This window comes from Pezoporus flaviventris, unplaced genomic scaffold (assembly GCF_033815535.1).
Source record: "Pezoporus flaviventris isolate CSIRO_AGI_PZ_B2104156 unplaced genomic scaffold, CSIRO_AGI_Pfla_v1 ptg000016l, whole genome shotgun sequence".
NCBI lineage: Eukaryota > Metazoa > Chordata > Aves > Psittaciformes > Psittacidae > Pezoporus > Pezoporus flaviventris.
The window spans coordinates 12,063,166-12,083,386 of record NW_026892564.1 but is presented as its reverse complement, the minus strand read 5'-3'; the positions used below and the strand labels follow the sequence as shown (position 1 = coordinate 12,083,386).

Below are 20,221 nucleotides of genomic sequence, written 5' to 3'. Positions count from 1 at the left end.
GCCATAGAGAATTTAGGGATTTTCAGTTCCAAACCACTGTGTGTTGATAGCGATACAGTGACTAATAATTTCCTGTGTGCTTTAGCTCTAATTGTCTGTGCACATTTTGCCAGTGGTGATTCCAGGTTTGTTCTCACATTACTTAACTGTGCCTTTCATAAAAGGATGTGGAGGTACTGAATGCCCACTACTTAACTGTGCCTTGCAGAAAAGGAAGACTTTGGAAACTGATGTGGAGGTACTAAATGCCCAGTGGTAGCTCCTCCTCTGGATGGGGCTGTCATCCCTGTTCCCCTCCTCTGCTAGGGCTGTTTGTGGCTGGACAGAGCAGAGATCAAGAAGTGGCTGTGTGTCCCCACTCTACCTATCAGTCGGTAGACAATCTGACCAAGGTCAAGGCCAGGGTTGCTTGTAAAGCAAGCTGAAGCCTTCCAATTCACTTGCTTTGATCTGTAAAACATGTATGTAATTTTAGGACTCAATTATCCTAAATAAGGTCGTAAAACATACTGCAATTCTTAGAAGGTAATTAGAGCTGGACCTTCATGTCATGCAACAAACCAGTGGCAGAGCCCAAGTCCCTGAGAACAGATACTGCTTTCACTGCTTCTCGCATATACTGAACACTTCCCTCAAGTGTAGAGACTTTCCCAATGCATTGTGCACACCAGGATTCTGCTGTACGGAAGCGGCAGAATTATTCTGCAGCTGTGCTTCTAGCAAAGGGCACTGTTAGCATGAGCAAAGCATCCCATCAAAATATAGAACAAAGCTTAGTCCTCTAGCTGGCTTTTTTTAGGCCATAGCTGGCTTCTTTTAGGCCATAAAACATCCACGTGCAATAGCTGTCAGGCTCCACAGAGTGGAGCAGGCTTAATAAAAATCAATAATTCTTCTGCCTTACCTCTTCTGTAGTGCTAGAATATTGACTAGTAGTGGTTGGAATCCAGGCTTTCTCTGTTACTGCAGATCTCAAGTCAAAGTAGAGGTTTTCAATGAGATTTTTACTGAAGTGTTCAGTCACATTTCTGATGAACATCTCTGTGCTACTCTTCAGCAGATTTTCAGGCCTAGAGGTAACAGTGTCTAAAGGGTGGGATGTAGTTCTAGTACTCCATACAGAAGTGTCTGCATCTTGAACACCTAAGGCAAATAAAGCAATTAAAATTAGCTCTACATTTTATGAACAATTCTTTAGTTCTCCATAAATGTGGCTAATACAACTTTTGAGTAGTTTAAGTGCACCTGTCAGTTCTATAGCTTTTGGGTTTCAATGCAAACATGTATTTTGCATCAGTACCAAATTCTGTACAGTACAAAAGCAGAAAAACATTCATTTTTCTGAACATTCACACCATTCATTTTAAACATCATTCTTCAATGATGCTGAAGTGAAGGGTTGTATGTTGTCATTAACAGCACAATGCCTTCTTTTCACTGGGAGCTTTTTCACTGGCTTGGGTCTATTGAACAGCCCACAGTTTCAGCTTTATATGGTCAGTATACCCCCTCTCCCCTCCTTGTAAGTACATGGACCAGATTCTCATCTGCCTTTTGTTGGTTAACATTCAAAATATGGCTTTGTTCAAGGTAATTTTTCAAGATAATTTGTTCAAGATATTTTTGTTTTATTTGAGGTACTTGTTCAAGGTAAGTTCCTTGTGCCCATACGGGATGTTGTTCTTGCTCTTTTAAATCAGTCCCATGCAGAGGCCATACTAACCCCTGACTGCTCTCTTCCCAAGGTTCAGCTAACAATTGTATCAGTTAACTGAAGTGTCTGCAAATATAACGGTGGATTTGCTTTCTTAGTCACGTATCCTTCAGAGAATGCCAAAGTTGCAATTAAAGCGCAGGAAAGATTTTACTACACATTTTTCCTCCACATTTTCATGGCTCTTCCTCCCCATTGGTATGTATTTAATATCCTTTCTTTGTGGCTGTGAGGGCAGGGTTCAAGCTGTGGTGGCCCCTACATCTGGTAGCATCACATTTCAGCTAAGTGATTGGGATTACTCACTGGCCCCTTCTCCTGACAAAAAGCTGCCCTGCCATTGCTGGAGCACAGCTAGTGTGCATTGGCTGAATGCCCAAGACACTTTGTCTGTCCTTGAACTGGGGTCTCCAGCATGACAGAGCCTTGTTTTGCTGCTGAGCCACTGGGCTGGTTGCCATTTATAACAATTTTAGCTCACAAGCCCCCTTGAAAAAATAGTAATGACTGGGTTAAATTGAAGCAGAAGCTTCCAAATGTAATTACTTGGTGTGCAATTACAATGTCTTAACAGGCCAGTGTGTGATTACCTCTTACCGAAAAGATCAGCGGGTGAGCTTCCATGAAGTTAACATGGTGGTGTTCTTTTTGTATATGTGTAAATACATATGTTAACATGTTTATATAAAGAAACTTGCAGCACTCTCATTTGCATTCAGAAATAAAAGTAAGATCATAAGCCCTTGTAAGAGATGCTTCCATGCAAGTGTTTCCTGTGCTTCACAGCACACTGCCTTCACCTGGTATGGGGTTTTAGACCCTCTTGAAAAGGATTGGTTTGCTGGAATAGGTTGATACCCAGATTAAACGTTTCCCCTCCTTTTATCTAACTGTGCTTCTCTGGGAATATAAAAATCCAAGTGTCCATTTAATTACAAAAACTGCTGATCAATTATTTTTCCAAATCAAGGCACTGAAAACAATACTACATACCCATTTCTGCTCTCTCTTACACCCATGCAAAGGGCTTCATTGAACTCTCAGGCCTGGTCCAACACTGCATGATCATCCTCATGCTGCTGTGCTTGCAGAATCCCCTGCAGAGTGCCTGTGGTGCAGAGTCTGCTGTCATCCTACATCATGTACCTTCCTGGCCCCCACCAAAAGACAGGGAATAGTCTGGCAGGGGCAGCCCTGTGCTCAAGCTGTCATCAGCTGCTGCAACAAACTGGTTAGCTGACACAAGTCCAGACTTTGTCTAAATTCCACTCCAGTCATTGCTCCTGGGAATCTCTTATTAGTTGGGGGTCTCTGAGAGCCTGTGGTAGGCAACTAGAAATGCTAGCCCCAAGGACTTGGAAGGAGTTAGGCCTGCTGGCTCTGCTTCTCTCAGATAATCTCTAAGTTCAGCAGGGATTAGAATTTAAAGGTGGCTGAAAAAATAAGTACATTTGAGTGGTTAGCAGCTGCTTAGGAAAAAAGGCTACTCAACTGGGTTCCTAAATATAGATTTACACACCCAACTTACTTAAAAACACATAAAAAAAAATCTTGGCTTTATTTACAGATGAACAGCAGTGATTCCAACAGGAAGATGTTTGCGTTCCAGTGCAATTGTGTTCTAGGAAAGCTGCTGCTCCATAAAAGGGAAGCTGGTGCTGCCAGTGACATTTATGGGAACTCAGCAGACAGAGGATAACCGGCATTCCTGGTGCAGGAGATGACAGGAGAGCTCAAAATGCTTGGTCCTGAGAAATGTTCCACCAGCCTGAGGAGGTACTATAAACAAGCAGCTGGTCATGGCACAACCCAACTCCTCTTGTTAAGCCTGGGGCTACCCTAGGTTTACAGCTAAAGGATCTTTCCCAGCAAAGACTGACAAGAGTCTGTGACCTGTAACTTCTGGACGGAAATGGCTTGCATGTAGTACTGTGCCATACTGGAACTTCAGATATACGTACCAGCACTTTCCATGTATCCTGCATTGGACTAACAGGGTTCATATTTGCCCTCACTTCAAGAAAATCAGGATACAGATTTATATTATCTTTCTAAGGCAAACCACTACAGTCCTAATATAAGGATCCTCACAGTCCTTCAATAGCAGGCACATGAAAGAAGACTGCATATTATAAGAACCAAGCAAATAGATACAATAATTTGATTTCCCAAGTTTTAAACCAGAAAAAACTCACCTCCCATCTGGACATCAGTAAGTACACAGACATTTCAACAGTGGGATTTTTCGGAAGTGTTTAGCATTGTTCTAGCAGTGTCTTTGGAAATCAGTCATAAAACTGTTCATGGGAACAGAACCGCTGTACTGACACTGATGCTGATCACCAGTGGCTGAATGATATACAGTGTGTGAACACACCATTGTAATCATCAGTAGCACACTCAGGAGAAATGATGACATTCTGACTAAGTGCATATTTCATCCATGGGGCATACTTCAGGCTGCATCCATCTGCACAGCAGCAGGCTACTTACAAGAAAAGGAAATCCATAAGTTTTGCATGTATGATGAGCAAGAGTGCTGATTAACTGTCAAGTACTGAGAACCCTACAGTAGTGCCTTCAGACTCACATAAGCCAGCCTGATGAAGGTTTTTGAAACAGCTTGCATCGTACCTGTCTGCCTACCCTATTCAACCACATTTTCAGAGGCTGAACTGCTAATGAAACATATATGAACCAGATATCTGTTATATATACATATATATAAAATAATCTGTAAGATTGCATCTAACTCACTGACAGCAAGACTGGGGCTGTTTTAAGGGGTTGTTTTAAGATGTCTGTATGTGCAGGACAAAATGAATTCTCTTTTTAGTGATCTAACTACTTGTAAAGAGACTGCAAAAATAAAGCCTCCATTTAAAAAAAGTATTTCCACTTTCTGTTGTATAGAGGAGTGTGACAGAAGAACAAAATCCACAGAATGACCCTTCTTTCCCATTCAGTGTAGACCTTTTAAAAACTGCACCGTCTATGCTGCTTGAAATTTTTTTACCTTCTTTATCTGAAATGTTGTAGAAGCTAGCAATGTTTGTATCTCATGTCAGGGAGGTCAAACGCCTCTGAACTCCAGTCTAATCCTAAGTAGGTCTTTTACTTGCTTGTTTTTGAAATGCTGAAGTAGCTACTTAAAGGCTTTTTCCACACTAGTGGTAGCTGAACATCCCAGATAACTATGGTGATAACACATAATAGGGCTCTGTCAGACTTATTTCTGACACTCTGGACAGACCCAATTCACTCTGAAGTACATTCTTGGTCACTGAAAGGTATCTAGACTCCATTAACTCCACAGATTACATCTCTACTGAAGAGAGCTCAAAAAGGCAGCTACTGTGGAGACACGTAGGACTTGGTTCAGTTGCCCAAACATGGTTGCCTTGTGCAATCTGAACTGCCCTAGGGCATCTGAGACATCTGCTCAGAGCTCTCATAGCACCTATTGGAGACCTATGTCTTTCTGAATGGGCAGTCAGATGTCAGGTAGGGTATCTTGGAGCATCTCAAATGACAGAAAGCACCTATGTTGAGACAACTGAAATAAGACCTTCCTTCAGACACCTACATTTAGACATCTAGAAGCTGAAACCCACTCTAGCTACTACACAGAGTTCCATACAAAATGAAGGCAGAAAATGTAATAATGAAAATTATCAGTAAGTACAGATGTCTGGAATTGGCATCTTTGTTCACACTCTCAGCAGAAGATGAAATAGTAAAGCAGGAGTTGCTGTCCTCCTGGTTGCTCTGGAAAGCTGCTCATATCATTCCATTTTTTCCATGTGAAAGTACCCAAGCTGATTTTGTTCAACACTTTGTGTTGTGGCTCGTTTAGACATAAAATTTACAAAAAGCAAAGTCCTAGGCTACACTGTAGATTTTTTTTCCCTGTTTCTTTTTATGAAATGTAAAACCACATTGAGCTTCTGTCAGCATGGTATTGGGTTAGGTACAAAGTCTTGTAATTATATCCAAGCATCTGACATTGATGCCTTTCTTTTTCCAGGTGAAGCTGAGCAAAAGTGGTCAGCTATGTAATTGCTTTGACCAAAGAAATAAGATTCAAGTCATTTTTGGTATTGCATAGGTTCACGTAGATGTAAGCAAACTCTTTCACTTCTAAAATCCTATAAAATAATAATTCAGGAAAATAAAAATGGGTTTGAGTGAAAGCTTTTTTAGAAAAAAAGTTTTGGGTCAACTCAAAGGTGGAATGAAATTATTGATTCTTACTGTTCTAATTTATCCTGGACAAATTTGTAAAGGTTACAAGCACAAAAATCCAACCTGTTACGAACCTGTGGATGGATTGTTGTGGTCACTACAAACACCAAAGGTGTAGGAAAATCAAAGCCCAGAGATATTAAAATGACCACAAAAATGGGTAAGAGTTGTTGCCTTTTCTTTGCTTCTGCCACCTTTTTTTGGTGCTTTTCCACTTTCCCAAGTGTGCCAAGAAGATGCATGTGTCTTCCCTTGCCATGTTCAGCAGTCAGTACTGCTGCTCCAGTGGTTCAGAGCGTGCACTGCTCTGGTCTTTTCTACCCTCCATCTGCTGAAGGGTCAGCAATGAGATGTGAACTCAATAAGCCCAGGCAGGCAAACTGAAAATGGGACAAGGGGAAGAGAGAGGCCCATGTGAAAGACAAGATACAGGGCCAGAAACTGAGGTAGAAAAGGAGGAGGGATTGTGGAGGTAACAGTCTGAACATCAGATGGTACATCAGGCTTTGGCTCATACATAGTATCTGTTATTTTGTCTGGTTTAGACTGCAAACAAAACAAAGAGATTAAAAGATGCTGTGTTACTTGAATTCCTTGTCCAACTTCTTTTTTATCTTTGTAGATCTCACTATAGTTCTTAATTACTTGGCACATAACAGTAAGTAATAAAACCATTCTTCTCCACAAAATCAGCCATTCTTTTGAATGGGACTTTGTCTTGATATTCACAGTTCTATGGTTTTGCACCTACAATTCCTTCAGGAGATGTCCCTGCTATGTATGAAATGGTAGAAGAGAAAAGCACTGCAGAGCATCATATTACAAAACAGTTGATGTCACCTTCTGCATCCAGAGTGTTCTACAGGCTGCGTGACAGTCTTCAGGTCTCAATGAACAACTGCAGCATAAAGCTTGGACTTGTGTCTCCCTGTTTGAAGTCATTCTCCACTTAGTGAATAAATTTTGGTCTGCACTGGTTTTGAGGTTTGTTGGTAATACTTGAGGTGCTACATAGCACTGCTTCTGCTCTCTAATTGGATACTTTATTAAAACTATCCTTCCCAGAACAAAGGAATCTTGTAAGAATTGCTTACAACTCAGCAGTGACATAGGCATTAGTGTGGTGTGCTGGGTGCCTTTCAGACATAAAAGAGAACACAGGGTTTGTTCCATAATTGTTATTTACATGCAAAAGTTTTTGTTCCGCTTAGTCATCCTGACTTCTACCCCTTCACGCCCACCATGTCTTCCTCCTCCCTGTTTCCATTCCTGTCCCTTCTCCTGGATCCTGTCTTAGAGAAGCTCTGATCTCGAGAGCTGGCCAGCGAAAAGAAGGCATTGGCAGTATAGACACTATTTCTCTCTCTGCCCAGAATCTACTTGTGAATTTAATGAGAACAGAAGTCTTGCCATCTCAAGGGAGATTGATGCCTCATGGCCCTTCTCCGTGCCCGTTGTTTCAGCCAGAGGCCAGGTTCAACCATGCGTTTGTGTGAGAAGGACTGTCTGCTGTTAAAGTGGCCTTTGGCTGAACAGAGATGTGATATTTAAACTTACCCTGCTTTCCACAGACAGTCATGTAGGTCAGGATTGTAGCAAAAAAAATGCGTATCTAAGCACATCTCAGATGGCTGATCTGAAATCTAAATACAAGCTCAGACTTTCCCCAGGCACAGAAAAATCATGCTTGGCATTTAAGTCCTGAATATAAGGTAGTTGCAGTTGTTGGGTTTGGAACTTGTACTGTATATGGGCTGATAAGATGTTTGAGGTGCAATTTAATGAAGTACTCCTTTGCCAAAATAGAATTATTTTTATGAGTACTATGAAAACAAAGGGTAAATTATATAAAAATACAGTCTTACTTAGGAGTAGAAAAACTTAAGCGATTTAAGCTCCAAAGACTTTGCTCAGTTTTTACTATCTTAGCTAAATAGAGACTGAATATGTTATTTTAGGCTGTTCCATTGCTGCTTTCACTGAAAGTAGGCAGATGTTCTTGAAAGACTAATTTTACACTTTGCTTCTCCTCTGAGGATGATTAAAAGGAGGATGATTAAAAGAAGGATGTAAGGTTACTTTAACTCTGCTAGGCCACACTTAATCCAGCAACCTAAAGAAAATAACACTACCTACGTAGTTCATCTTAACTTTTTCTGGTGCATTGACTAAGCAAGACGTACTCACCCTATACACAGGACTTCAAATGGTTTTGCCTTTGAAATCTCAAAAATGTATGGGTGGGCTAGAATGGCATCTTGGTCATTTTCCATTCCCTGATTCTGCAAGCTGGCCTTTCAGACCTCCACTCAGGTGGGTAGTCCTGCTGCTGTGAGTGGGGTTCTACAATTACACATTTGCTGATAAAATGGTACCCTGCCTTACAATGAATGGGAGGTTAGAAAGAACAAGGATTTGTTTTAAAAGTTCTGAAAATTCGGCCATATGCAAAAGTATGGGGCCATAAAACATTTTTTCTTAATCCTGCAAAGGTAAGAATAAAATGTATGTGGCCCAATAAAAAGCTTAACTCTGCAGGTTGTTCTTATTTTTAACCATGAAGAGCTGCTTAATACTGCACAAAAAAAATCAAACATCAACAGGATTGTCAGGAAGGATCATCAAGAAAAGTGTTATTAAGCAGTATTCAAACCATTCTACCTTCCCTTTTGCTATGCATATGGAAACGTATAAACACATTGGTGTATCAACACATCTCTAAGTATGTGCACAGACTCATGAACCTCAAAGGGCTATTGCAAGAATGTCTGAGATTTTTGGTTCAGGTCATTATTTTCAGAATTTTGAGTGTTTTCATATATATTATGATTCTAAGGCAGAACAACACTAAATATGTGAACATGGAAGCAATAGAATCATAGAAGCATAGAATATTTTGGGTTGGAAGGGACCTTCAGTGTCTGTGCTAATCACACATTTGGGTTAATTAGAGAAATAACCTTTGTGCATGTGCTTGATTTTCAGATGTCTTCTTGCTCTTGGCAGATTGAATCTGGATTTGTACAGTAAAATGAATGCAGAAGAGAAGGACTTTTATGCATAGTTTTTAAAAGTATGAGGAGTTAGTACCCACAATTCTGTTTAAAAGTGGAAAAGGAAATGACACAAAAAAAATGAGCTGAGTTTGCACTTAGCATACTCAGCTTATTTTGCACTTCAGCTCATAAGCACTTTGATACAAAGATTGGGACTAGAGAAAAGGAGAGACATCCTGAAAATATAAAATGGCTTAAAAACCCCACCAGTTGTGAGAAAGTCAGCACTCAGCTGTTCTTTTTATGGTTCTCTAAACTCTTTTCACATACGAAAAATTATATTCGTAATTTTTAACATTTGTTAGCATACAAGATACATTTTTGTTAGCAAAACTTCCAGGATACTTCCTTGAAGGAGTAGCTCACCTTGCTTTGAGCACAGATTTACATACACAGGTTTTCCCGTCTCTCTGGCTTCTAGCTGCCTCCATCTGTGAAGGTATTTCTTACTCTGCTTGGCCATTACCTTCTGGCCTTGCTTTGTGAGAAAGAGAGAGCTGTTGGCCACCATAAGGAGCCCGTCCTCCTCATGGCAAGTCCACCTGACTGCCTCGAGACAATCAACAATGATGCTGCGAGATGAAAGGGCAAAGCGGGTAGAGATGCTCAGGCACTGGGCAGATTTCACATGGAGGAGCTTGTCATCTGCTGTCCACTGCCATTCCTGGTTGGGGTTGGTCATATTGCACTTTTCCATAATGACTCCTCTATTTTCTGAAAGACACTGCTGTTTCTGGACATGGATAATCAGAAACCCCTCTGGAAGAGGAAAATTCCAGAAAAATACAACAGATTACACATGGTTATTTAACAAAAAGCAAATTCTTGATGATTTAAAAAGCATCAGCAAATAAATTCTCCCACTTTCTATGTGCTGAACTTTTCATGAATTTTCCATATGTTGAACCTATTTAAAATAAACCCCAAACACACAATCCACACGATGCAAGTGTTGGTACTGTAAAGAATGAGAATGCATAAAGCAACTATTGTAGCAAAGGTCACCTCAACCTTCATTATATATAAAAATTAAGAAGAAACTAAACTGGATGTAGAAAAAAAGTCAAGAACTACTAACTTTAAATACCAATTCTAAATACCCACTTCCCCTGCTGGAAAGTATAGAGAGATCTACATGGGCTCTCAGTTTTCTTTTTATTTCCAGTTTCAGGACACAGTCCTTTTAAAATATAATTTACTGCCTGGAAATTGTTTTAGTAACACTCGTAGTATTTCCAAAGAAAACATAAGAGGACATTCCCAAACCTATGTGCCTCTCAGTGTCTGTGCCATAATGGAGGCTCTTTACTGATAGGAAGTACATCTATTTTACTGGATTTACTCCAATGTCTCTAGCTGTTAGTTTCATGACCATCCTAATTCACATTAGATTAGCTCTTTGTGCCACCACAATGAAAGATCAACACCAAACAAATAAAGAGAACTGCAATGCATTCATCAAAAAAACCCCAAAGTTAGAACAACAAATTCATGCTTATAACAGAACACGGAACTGGTTATTTCAAAGGCAGCGTCCCTGCCATATCTTGTTTAGGTTTCTCTTTTTTATATCTTAGTTACTCAAACATTTCCAGCATCATTAGTGACAAAGTGCTATACTCGACAAGTGTATTTATTTCCCTTGGTTGAGGTTTGTCATCCCCCTGTTTTTACAGACTGGGTATTTTCTAACTAAGCACCACAGAAAACTCCTGGCTCTGGAAGTTTCACAGAGTAGGAATAAAAAATAGGAATCTCCCCTTCAAAAAGATCAGCTCTTGGACTGTCTAGCAGGAGGTCTTCGTAAAAATGAAAAGAGGTATCTCTAGCATAGAAGGGGACAGTTTATTTTCCTTTGAAAAACGATCTAAACAGAACGGGCTGTGTTGGCCCTGCCCCCCATTCCTCCTCTATGAACCCCAGCAAAGAAATGACTCAGGTTTTGTAAGTCACCAGCTGCGCCGCAGGGCTCTGCTCAGAGGCAGAAAGAGCAACCCAGTGGGGAGAGACACTTACCTGAGAATGTCAAGGCAAGGCAGGTAGAAACCAGGACGTGAAATAAAGAATCCATTTTCCCTCTAGCAACTCCCCACGCTTCTCTTAAAAAAAAACCACCTCAGATAAGTGAAGCGAAGGCTAGGAAGGAAATGTGCCTTCACAGGGGGAAAAAGTCAGTGACGAGCACTTCCTTCTATTCAATTGTTTTGGGGAGTTTTACACCACTTTGTCCTTTCATATCATTCTTCAGAGTTTACTAGTTGCTTTATTTTGGAAAATACAAGCAAGAGAGAGAAGTTTTCAAACACCTGGGGAACTAAGAGGTGATATTGTATCTCTTTAGAATAAAAAGTGAAGGGATTATACTTTTGTGTAATTTGTTGCCTGTGAAATACTGAAAGTCTGCAGGTGATCTGGATGGTGCTGAATGAGTATATCCTGTATTATCCAGAGAATAAACAAACATTATATATAATCAAGCAAAATCTTGATATCAATGCTTCTAACTCCACATGTTCTAAAAGCCAAGTGGATGGCGGAGGGAGAGAGAAGAGGAAGAGGAGGAGGCAAAGCTCTGAGGTTTGCACCGTGTCTTAAACTCTCTCCAAGGGATCAAGTGATGCTGGTTTTGCCTTACCATCAGGTGATCCACCTTGATCCATGTCAGTGGGAGATTACCTGTGTCCTCTGGATTGGTTCTGCAGTGGTCTAAAGCCATGGTGAAGGCTGAACAAACTGTACTGGGCTGTGCCTGTTTACAGGAGTACAAGAGTGTGTGGTGCATTACCTTCTCTAGGTTAAGAAGAGACACTTCAGTAACTATTTTATATCAAGTGCAATTTATTAGCAGTATGAAGCAAAGTCAACGTCACTGCATTAAAAACTCATTATACCCTGTAAACAGACTTCCCAGTGCTGTAAGTCATAACGCCAACTTTGCATTTCTCTTAAAAACAAACTCTTGCTGATCAGTAAAGGAAACAGTCATAGCAGCATTTTCTGTCTTGTATAACCTGTCATGGAACAGTCTATATCACCAAAGGTATCTATCCCTTACTGAAAGAGACAGAGCAGATAAACAACATAAGCAAAAAAATCCTTATTAATAAAAGACAGACAAATATTTAAAATCCTTACCATTTAATATATGCTACAAAGTTTTCTTTTTAAAGTAAAATGACTTACACAATTTACAAATACACTCGATTCGGGTCTGTAGCATAAGAATGTTCTGAAACAATCAACAGCATAGGGTAAATACGTACACACTGATTAACAGACATTGTGCTCTGCAACTGCTCTGTAAGACCTACAGTAAATACACATTTAATAGTTAATAGTATGAAGAACATGTATTTCCATATAAAATATGAACCATTTTTGAATATTTTCAAAACCAAGACTTTTCATTTTTTTGTCATCTTTTTTTTTAATCCATAATTGAACACTTGCAATTTTAGCAGCAAGAATATTATGTGGCCAAGAAACAAGCTCACCACATAATCAGTAATAGCACTTTACAGTACAGTTAACAGTCCATTCACAAGACAGTTTGCAAACGTTAAAGCATTTATACACTTGATTAACATTTCTTCTGTAGAAGTTCCAATGTCCATCCAACTGCAGCAGTAGCACATACATACATTCCATATGGCAGATATCAGTATTACAGAATTAAACCCACCTTTAGATATATACCTTCTTTCAGCACAGTACCTTCTTTATAAATCATTTTTGGGAAGCTCACAATACATTCATATATAGTAAGGGTCCACAAATCTCTATAGTTTTGCCAAGCCGTCCACAATCCTTTCAGAAGTTGGCCTCAAAGCCGCTCTTCCCACTTCAGTAAACTCCTTGAAGAAGCTGCTGGTAGGTAATGAAACAAATTACCTCAAGAGACTGACATTTGGTTTTACACTCCTTGGCTTCACTGGACAGCTTCTGCAGAAAGTCTGCTTTCATACAGACTCAGCGCATGGTGCACAAATTCATACTGTTCACTGGTCTGCACCATTCCGCCCCTGAAAAGGAAACGCATCGGAATGAAATCTTAAGAATGCGATAATCTGCAGCCCCTGCCAGCTCCTTGACCACCAAATAATACAAGACCTTTTCTCAATGTTTTACTTAGGGTTTGCTTGTGTAAGTGGGAGATATGCCTGAGCAGAAGCACTTTCTTCGTATATTATACTGTCCAGCACATGCCCAGCATGAGCCACCATTCCCGACTCCGTCAGGGTAAGAACTGGAGAGGAAAACATCTGGCATCTACACTGTTAAAACCTACATTTAAAATTCAACACATTCTAACAGAATACTGCTCAGTCACTTGGGCAAGGCAGGCCAGATACATGGACAGCAGTACTACTATGGAGCAAGGGAGTAGTCAGAATGCGGCCTTTCATTTTTTGTCCTTTACTAAAAATGTAACCTTTGATGACCCTCAGATCGCCTGTGCAGAGAGCAGCTTTTCCTGTCCTCTTTCTAACGCCTACAATGCATCCTGTCTGAACAGCAGCCACCTAAGAAATTTTACAGCAATGACTCATTTCAGCACCAACAATACAAAAGAGTTTAACTTGACCATAAAAAGGACTAGTTACAATCAGTTTGGATTAGATGCCTACATTTAATATATTCAACTGATAACAATCCCTTTTTCAGGTCTAAGTATGAGGATCAAGTCCCACATCTCTGGTGCCAGCGGCAGGGTGGTGGGAAGAGGATGATGTCCTCCAGGAGGTAGGTGTGGTATTTAATAAGAGTGATACCACTGAGCTCTGAAATTAACCTTAGCCTCTTTCTGACAGTCCTTAGTCTCCCAGGTCTCACTTCTCATGGAGTGAAGCCTCAAGTTCACTTAATTTCACTTCTATTATCTCATCTGCCAGGGTATTCAAAGCTACCTACTCTGCTTCTAGAATCAAGCCCCCAGTTCATCCTCCGCGCACCCTGGAACAGCTACTTACCTTTGGGAGGATGAAGGACTAAGTGACCTTAGTGGGAAGGAAGACATTAATTGTGCATTGTATTTGGCTTCATCTAGATCTTCAATGAAACAATCAGGTCTGGGAGGGATTTAGATACAGAGCAATGTCGAAGCCAGGTATCTTAAAGGAGAAGGTCTGACAAACCCTCATGTGATTCCTTTAGACACGCTAGCAACAAAAGAGTCTACTGATATATAAAGCTATACGAAAATGGTAAAAATGCCTCAACAAGTATTGTGCTTTAGTAGTAGAGAACGTTATCTGTAGCCACAAGTTATTTTTATTTTCCTCAGTGGTACTGGATGGTTAAAGGGAGATGTCAGGGAAAACATATTTAAAATACCTAGTTCTTTAAGCAAATGACCAGCTGTCTGTGCTTCTCCAGTGAGCTCAGGCAACTGCAGAACACCTTTTAGTGAGCTGCATGTCTATTATGATATGCTAGCCGTAGGAGTTAAATCACAGACCCTTAAATGGTCCCATCCGGTGCAAAATGCAGCAGCCTCTTAGCTTTGCCAACAAGGACATCCACAAATTCATACTCTTGGCTGCCTGCTGTCTTCAGCTGCTCTCCTCTGTGCTTGTTCCCTGCCTTGATATCCAGTGAGAGTCTAAAGGTGATGAGAGGGCTTTGCTCTGGTCCTCTCTATTGCCTAGCCTCCTTCCTTCCTTGTCACTACTGTGTCTTGACTTGCCCACACAGCCCCTTCCCAGCCAGCTTCCCTTCCTGTCTGCCCCATCAATTTTCCCCCAAGATGTTCTCTAAGGGAGTACATTTCCCAGGTTAGATCTGCTGTGTAGAAGGGATAGAGGAAGGTAACATATCTAGGGACAAGGACTTGGCAGGAAGGGCAGGTTAAGACAAGTTTGGCTGCACTAGGCTGTTTGCGGCGTGATCCTTGCTTCTTCCTCTTTGGTGTTGAAGTAACATACAAAATCACCACGAAGGTATGTGTAAGACTGCCTGGGGCTGAGTCCAGCGCTACTGCATGTGCCCTATGTGAGCATGACCAAGATGTTATGGTGCTTCTGAACCCTGTATGGGCAAACCAATTCACCTCCCTGTCAACCTAGGGACACCTGACAATTTGGCCTTGTCAGTGCTATTATACACAGGATTCATAGAACCATAGAATCACAGACTGGTTGGGTTGGAAGAGGCCTTAAAGATCATCTTGTTTCAACCCTCCTGCCATGGGCAAAGAACACCTTCCACCAGACCAGGTTGCTTCTGGTCTTGAACCTGCCTTGAACACTGCCAGGGATGGGGCAGCCACAGCTTCTCTGTGCAACCTGTGCCAGTGCCTCACCAATTTTACAGTAAAGAAAGAATTTCTTCCTAATATCTAACCTAAATCTACTCCCTTTTAGTTTAAAACCATTACCCCTTGTCCTATCCCTACTGGTAACAATGCTTTCTACATCTTTCTTATAAGTCTTCTATATGTATATTGCTGCAAAAAGGTGTCCCTGGAGCCTTCTCTTCTCCAGAACAACCCCAGCTGCTGCCGACTTCCTTCACAGTAGGCATGTTCTAGCTCTCTGACCATTTTCATGCCCCTTCTCTGGACCTATTCTACCAGGTCTGTGCCTTTTGTGTGCTGAGGATCCCAAAGCTGGATGCAGTGCTCCAGATGGGGTCTCACAAGGGTGGGGTAGAGGTGAAGAATCACTTTCTTCAACTTCCTGGTCACTATTCTTCTTATACCACCCAGGATGCAATTGGCTTTCTGGGCTGCAAGTGCACATTGCTGACTGATGTCCAATTTTTCATCTACCAGTATCCCCACGTCCTTCTCCCCTTTGTCCTTGTGCAAGGCTCATGTTTAATAGCAAGGAATTATCTGTGACCCTAAGACATCAGTTTGTGCAGAAGGCTGTGTGGTAGAGCATTTCAGGAGGAAATCTGCTCAAGGAGGGAGGTTTCCTCTCCCATGTCCCTAGTGGCTAGCAGGGATGTACCCACAGCTATGGCACCTCTGGGTGTGCAGCCTTTGTCCTCTGCCAGCACACACCGCCAGCTCCTCTGTGAGCTGCTGGCCTCTTTTCTTCTTTGGGACTCCCTGGAGTGGTGCTGGGAAGAAACAGCCCCTGGTATCCTGAGGGCTTGGGGACCGCAACCAGCTCTGCCTGGGTAGCCATGGGGGAGGAAAGCGTTCTTTACCCTGCCCTCTGGCTTGCTGCTAGTGCAGCTGGATGCAGTCTGCTTCAGAATGAATACGGTGCAGGGTTTGGGATTTATTTTTTTTTAACCTGTGGCGATTAGTCAAAACACTTAAACAATGAATTGACGCACACTGGAAACTCTTTTCATCCTGTCTGAGGAGCCAAGAGCAAACTTACTGGATGTCATTCCAAGAATGTGCCTTTGAGGTTAAGAATGTGCAAAATTTCTCAACATCACAGTCAGTCTTGAAGATGCCTCACATCAAACGTTTCCTGTTTCTGTTGAAAAACTTAAAAAATGATCTGGGAAAAAAGCTAAGCTGAGCAGACCTGTGGGTCTGTCTTTCTATGAATCCACACATAGCATGGCTGTATCTCCATCCTGGGTCAAGATTTTGAGTGGATGGTTCCTTTCCTCATGTTAGCTCAGCACATACAATTACTGCCAGATACATTTACCCCTTAACTTACCCTAAGCAGCTAAGAAGAAAGTGGCACCTGGAAATACCTTACCTAGGAGCCACTCTCTTCTGTCTTATTCCCTGTTGGAACTCTGCTTTATACTGTTTCCAGAGGGGTTACATAAAAACTTAATTAAGCTTCTTTTTCAGCATAACTTTCTGGCACCATCTCGAATTTGTCTCGATCCTTGTTTGGTTCTCTGTCAGTATGTTGGACAATGGGAATGTTTTGGTAAATCACTACAGCATCACTGTGAGTCCCTGAAGTGCAGCTCTTTTCTTCTATTACTTAATTCACTCTAGTAGAAATGTGGCCATGGACACATGCAACAAAAAGTTCACACACAAGTGGGTACTATCAAATGTGTTTATTCCATCAGCAGGTCCATCAGCAGGTGTCTGGATAGCTCTGACCATAAGCAAGTCTGGCTGGGAACCTAGTGGAGATGAGGTACCAGGAGTGAAATATTCAGTGTACTACTTAGGCAGGTTTCTGGCTCTCAGGTGGTCAGATAAAACCATCCTTTTCTGCTGAACTCTTTTTCTGTTTTCTAAGGGCAATCTGATGCACAGAGAATAAATTGGAGCTCAGCTGCTGGCCAGTGTCATGAAGAAGACAGCTTCATCACTGTACCTGCCCTGCTCCTGGTTGTACCCCATTGCTAATGTTGGCCACTTGCAAACAAGTCTAGTGGGACATTAAGCTCATTTTGCCAGCTCATGCCGTGTGTAATGACCCAATCTCACACACCACCTGCCAGTAACCAACACATCAGCCCTCTGTCATCAGTGGAAGCTGGTCTCGTCGATCTATGTCCATGTAAGAGTGATACTCAGCCACTTTATGAACCGTGTTCATAAAATCTGGTTGGGCTGGCAGTGGCTGCTGTAATTTGAGAAGCTGCTAAACTCTGCTCTAGCAATCTTTGTTATAAACTCACTGCCAGGTGAGCGAGATCCATTATGCAATATGGCCAATTTATATAACGTGAAACTTAAAAACCTCCCAGAAATACGCAAATCACAAGACTTAACAATTTTTATAACAGGCTTTGTGCCACTGAGATTGCTGTTATGAATGAATTTCAGATTATATAACTCTCAGGCACTGCCTGCGATAAAAAAGTATATATGTGTCTTTTAATTTTTAAAGACATTTTTCTCAGCAAAACTCAGTAACCAAAACCTCTTTTCTTTTATTTGGGTCAGATTTTCATTATCTTTCAAGTTTATCTAGGATACCAATAGATATAAGAGAGTTCATTGGTCAGATACACTCAATGAAATAGTGTTGTCAATTATAATACTGAAAATCTAGATTATATTTTCTATGGCTGAAATAATGACATGAAAAATGACTTAGCTGAGACCAGAGTTTGCTTCCACTTCTCTAAAATGGAGTGTAAAAGCAGTAAGAAAAAGGTCATTTCATAACAGAAACACTAAAGTGGGGGAGAACACTACAAACCTTTTTCAATAAGATGAAGAGATAATCAGAATGGAGTGCTGGAAATTTAGAACTGATAATTTCAAACAGAGTAAGCACTTTTCCCTCAGTTCTCCCATCTTTTCATGTTGCAGTGGTTTTAGGTCAGTAACTCCCCTTGCGGAAGTTTACACTCCAAGTGACTGGTGTTGCCCTGTAAGGATCACACTACAATCTCTAGTAGGATGAAGGCACATCAGAGAGGAAGGCAGAGGGGGTGATCCATAAACATGGTTAACTATATGAATTCTGGTCCTTCTGCAATTTGTGGTTCTAGTATCTTTCAGAGCTCTTCAGAACACAAAAAATCCTGTATTATACCTTTGACCTAAGTTCTTTTTCAGCATTTGCACCCTTATAGGTTGTTTCCATTTAAAGAAGAAATGCATGTCAGAAGCAGTTAAGATACTTGTGAGGAGATGATATGACCCGGTACCTACAGCAGAAGAGGAACAAGACTTCTCTATTCTTGGTACAACCCTGTTTATTTACTTTATACAAAATCCTGTTTCCCTGAGCAGAATAAGAAAGAAAAGTGCAATCAGACCAACAGCTCCCATTGTGCGCAATACCCACATCTTCCTTTCCAACACAAATCTCTCTTCAGCCACAGTTTCACAAAACAAAGCATGCTGCAACAATGCTGGCTTACACTGTTCCTGCTCCCAAGCTGTGAATTCAATCAGGGAATTGATCTGACTTAAGATTTAAGAAAATTCTGCAACAAATGCCTTACTATTTTCTTAAGCTGGGTACGTTTGCCAACCCAATTCAAAACCACCCCCAGCACAGCTGAGGGAATAGCAGCAGCACCAGATTTGGCTCTCTCTGCTGCATAAAGAAGCTACATACTGAGTGAGCCTGGATGTCCCTGTCAATCCAGGCTCAAAGACAATCCCTTGCCTCCAGATTGCCCCATGTCTCTTGTGTCCTAGTAGGATGCTGTAAATAGCAGAAAGCTCCAGGAGGGGAAAAGAGGAGTGCCAAGTGCCCAGCAACTGCAGGGTTGCCATCTCAGGACAATTTCATTCAGTGGAGTCTCACACAGGTTCACCCAGAAAAGAATGTTCATTATTCAGCGTCTTAAAAACAGATGTTACCTTGGACATTCAGCTAATGCTGTCATACGAATCAGCAAAAGCGATGGCTGCTATTTCATGCAAAACAACATTCAACTGTGGAAAGCTTTTCAGAATCATAACTGAATCATTTCAGCAATGATTTCAGCATAATTTCAGAATTATTGACTAATTTTCAGAATCATTGACCTATTTATGGTTCTTCTGGAACTCACCGATCCACTCGTAGCTGGCAGACAATGCTCAATGCATCGACAACTCCTTCTTCCTTCAATTGCTGACAACCAATAGCCGTAGCAATAAAACATCCAGTTCTTCCTATACCAGCACTGAAAAGAAGGCAAAATTTAATAAGGGAATGGAGTTCACAGATCAAAGGAATTAACTGGAAAACACTAACTAGATACAAAACCAGTAAAAATATGAAACTCGGAATTGCTAGAACCCACAGTTCTGGGGTGCATGATGAGCAAGGGTAGCTTCTCAGCTCACTTGCTTAGAAATGAAAGGGTGCACTGTTCCAGTGGTCCAGTTGTTGTGGGTAATTTGCGAGGCTTGTATGTTTTCAGTCTGCACACAAGTGTATGGTAAGAAAAATAATCTCCAGTAGCACCACAAAGTCCAAATATTCTATGAAACAGTCCAAACAAATGATGGAGATATGCACTGAGATGGGGAAAAGTCTACCTAAAGGCAAAAGTCTTTATGGGGCTTTATGCTCAAGGCCTTCAAAGTATACAGGGATTCTGCTAACCATACCTCTAACCATGAAGGAAAAAAGGATCTAGAATCATGTTGATGAAGTTAACTCCCTCTCCTGTGATTCTGCAGGAGGGAGAAGGATTTGGTGCTGTAACTCTCCACGTTTTCTTGATGCAGGCATGGAAACATTCATTTTGACATTATTTTTACTCCCTGGGCCTCCAACACTTTTGAGACTCTCTGCCCCACATTTTTCTGCATAAGTAATGTGAAATTCAGTGCAGCTCATCCCTGTCATGCTGAATGGGAGGAAAATAGGTA

The 20,221-nt window shown here is 41.2% G+C and overlaps 2 protein-coding genes across 4 annotated transcripts in view; both read right to left on the bottom strand.

Annotated features, from left to right (window-relative positions):
• Positions 1-11,212, bottom strand: part of PTPRB (protein tyrosine phosphatase receptor type B) — a 63,358-nt gene extending 52,146 nt beyond the window's left edge. The window contains exons 1-3 of the mRNA XM_061454803.1: positions 11,032-11,212; positions 9,382-9,774; positions 905-1,143 (exon numbers count right to left, since the gene is read on the bottom strand). Coding sequence (XP_061310787.1) covers positions 905-1,143; positions 9,382-9,774; positions 11,032-11,086 — 687 coding nt within the window. The 5' untranslated portion in view covers positions 11,087-11,212. The remainder of the gene's footprint in view (positions 1-904; positions 1,144-9,381; positions 9,775-11,031) is intronic.
• Positions 11,213-11,833: 621 nt separating this feature from the next.
• PTPRR (protein tyrosine phosphatase receptor type R) overlaps positions 11,834-20,221 on the bottom strand; it is a 149,787-nt gene continuing 141,399 nt past the window's right edge. For all 3 annotated transcript variants that reach the window (XM_061454800.1, XM_061454802.1, XM_061454801.1), the window contains 2 exons: positions 19,414-19,527; positions 11,834-13,037 (listed from right to left, as the gene is read on the bottom strand). In XM_061454800.1, the coding sequence (XP_061310784.1) occupies positions 12,944-13,037; positions 19,414-19,527 (208 nt within the window). In that variant the 3' untranslated portion in view covers positions 11,834-12,943. The remainder of the gene's footprint in view (positions 13,038-19,413; positions 19,528-20,221) is intronic.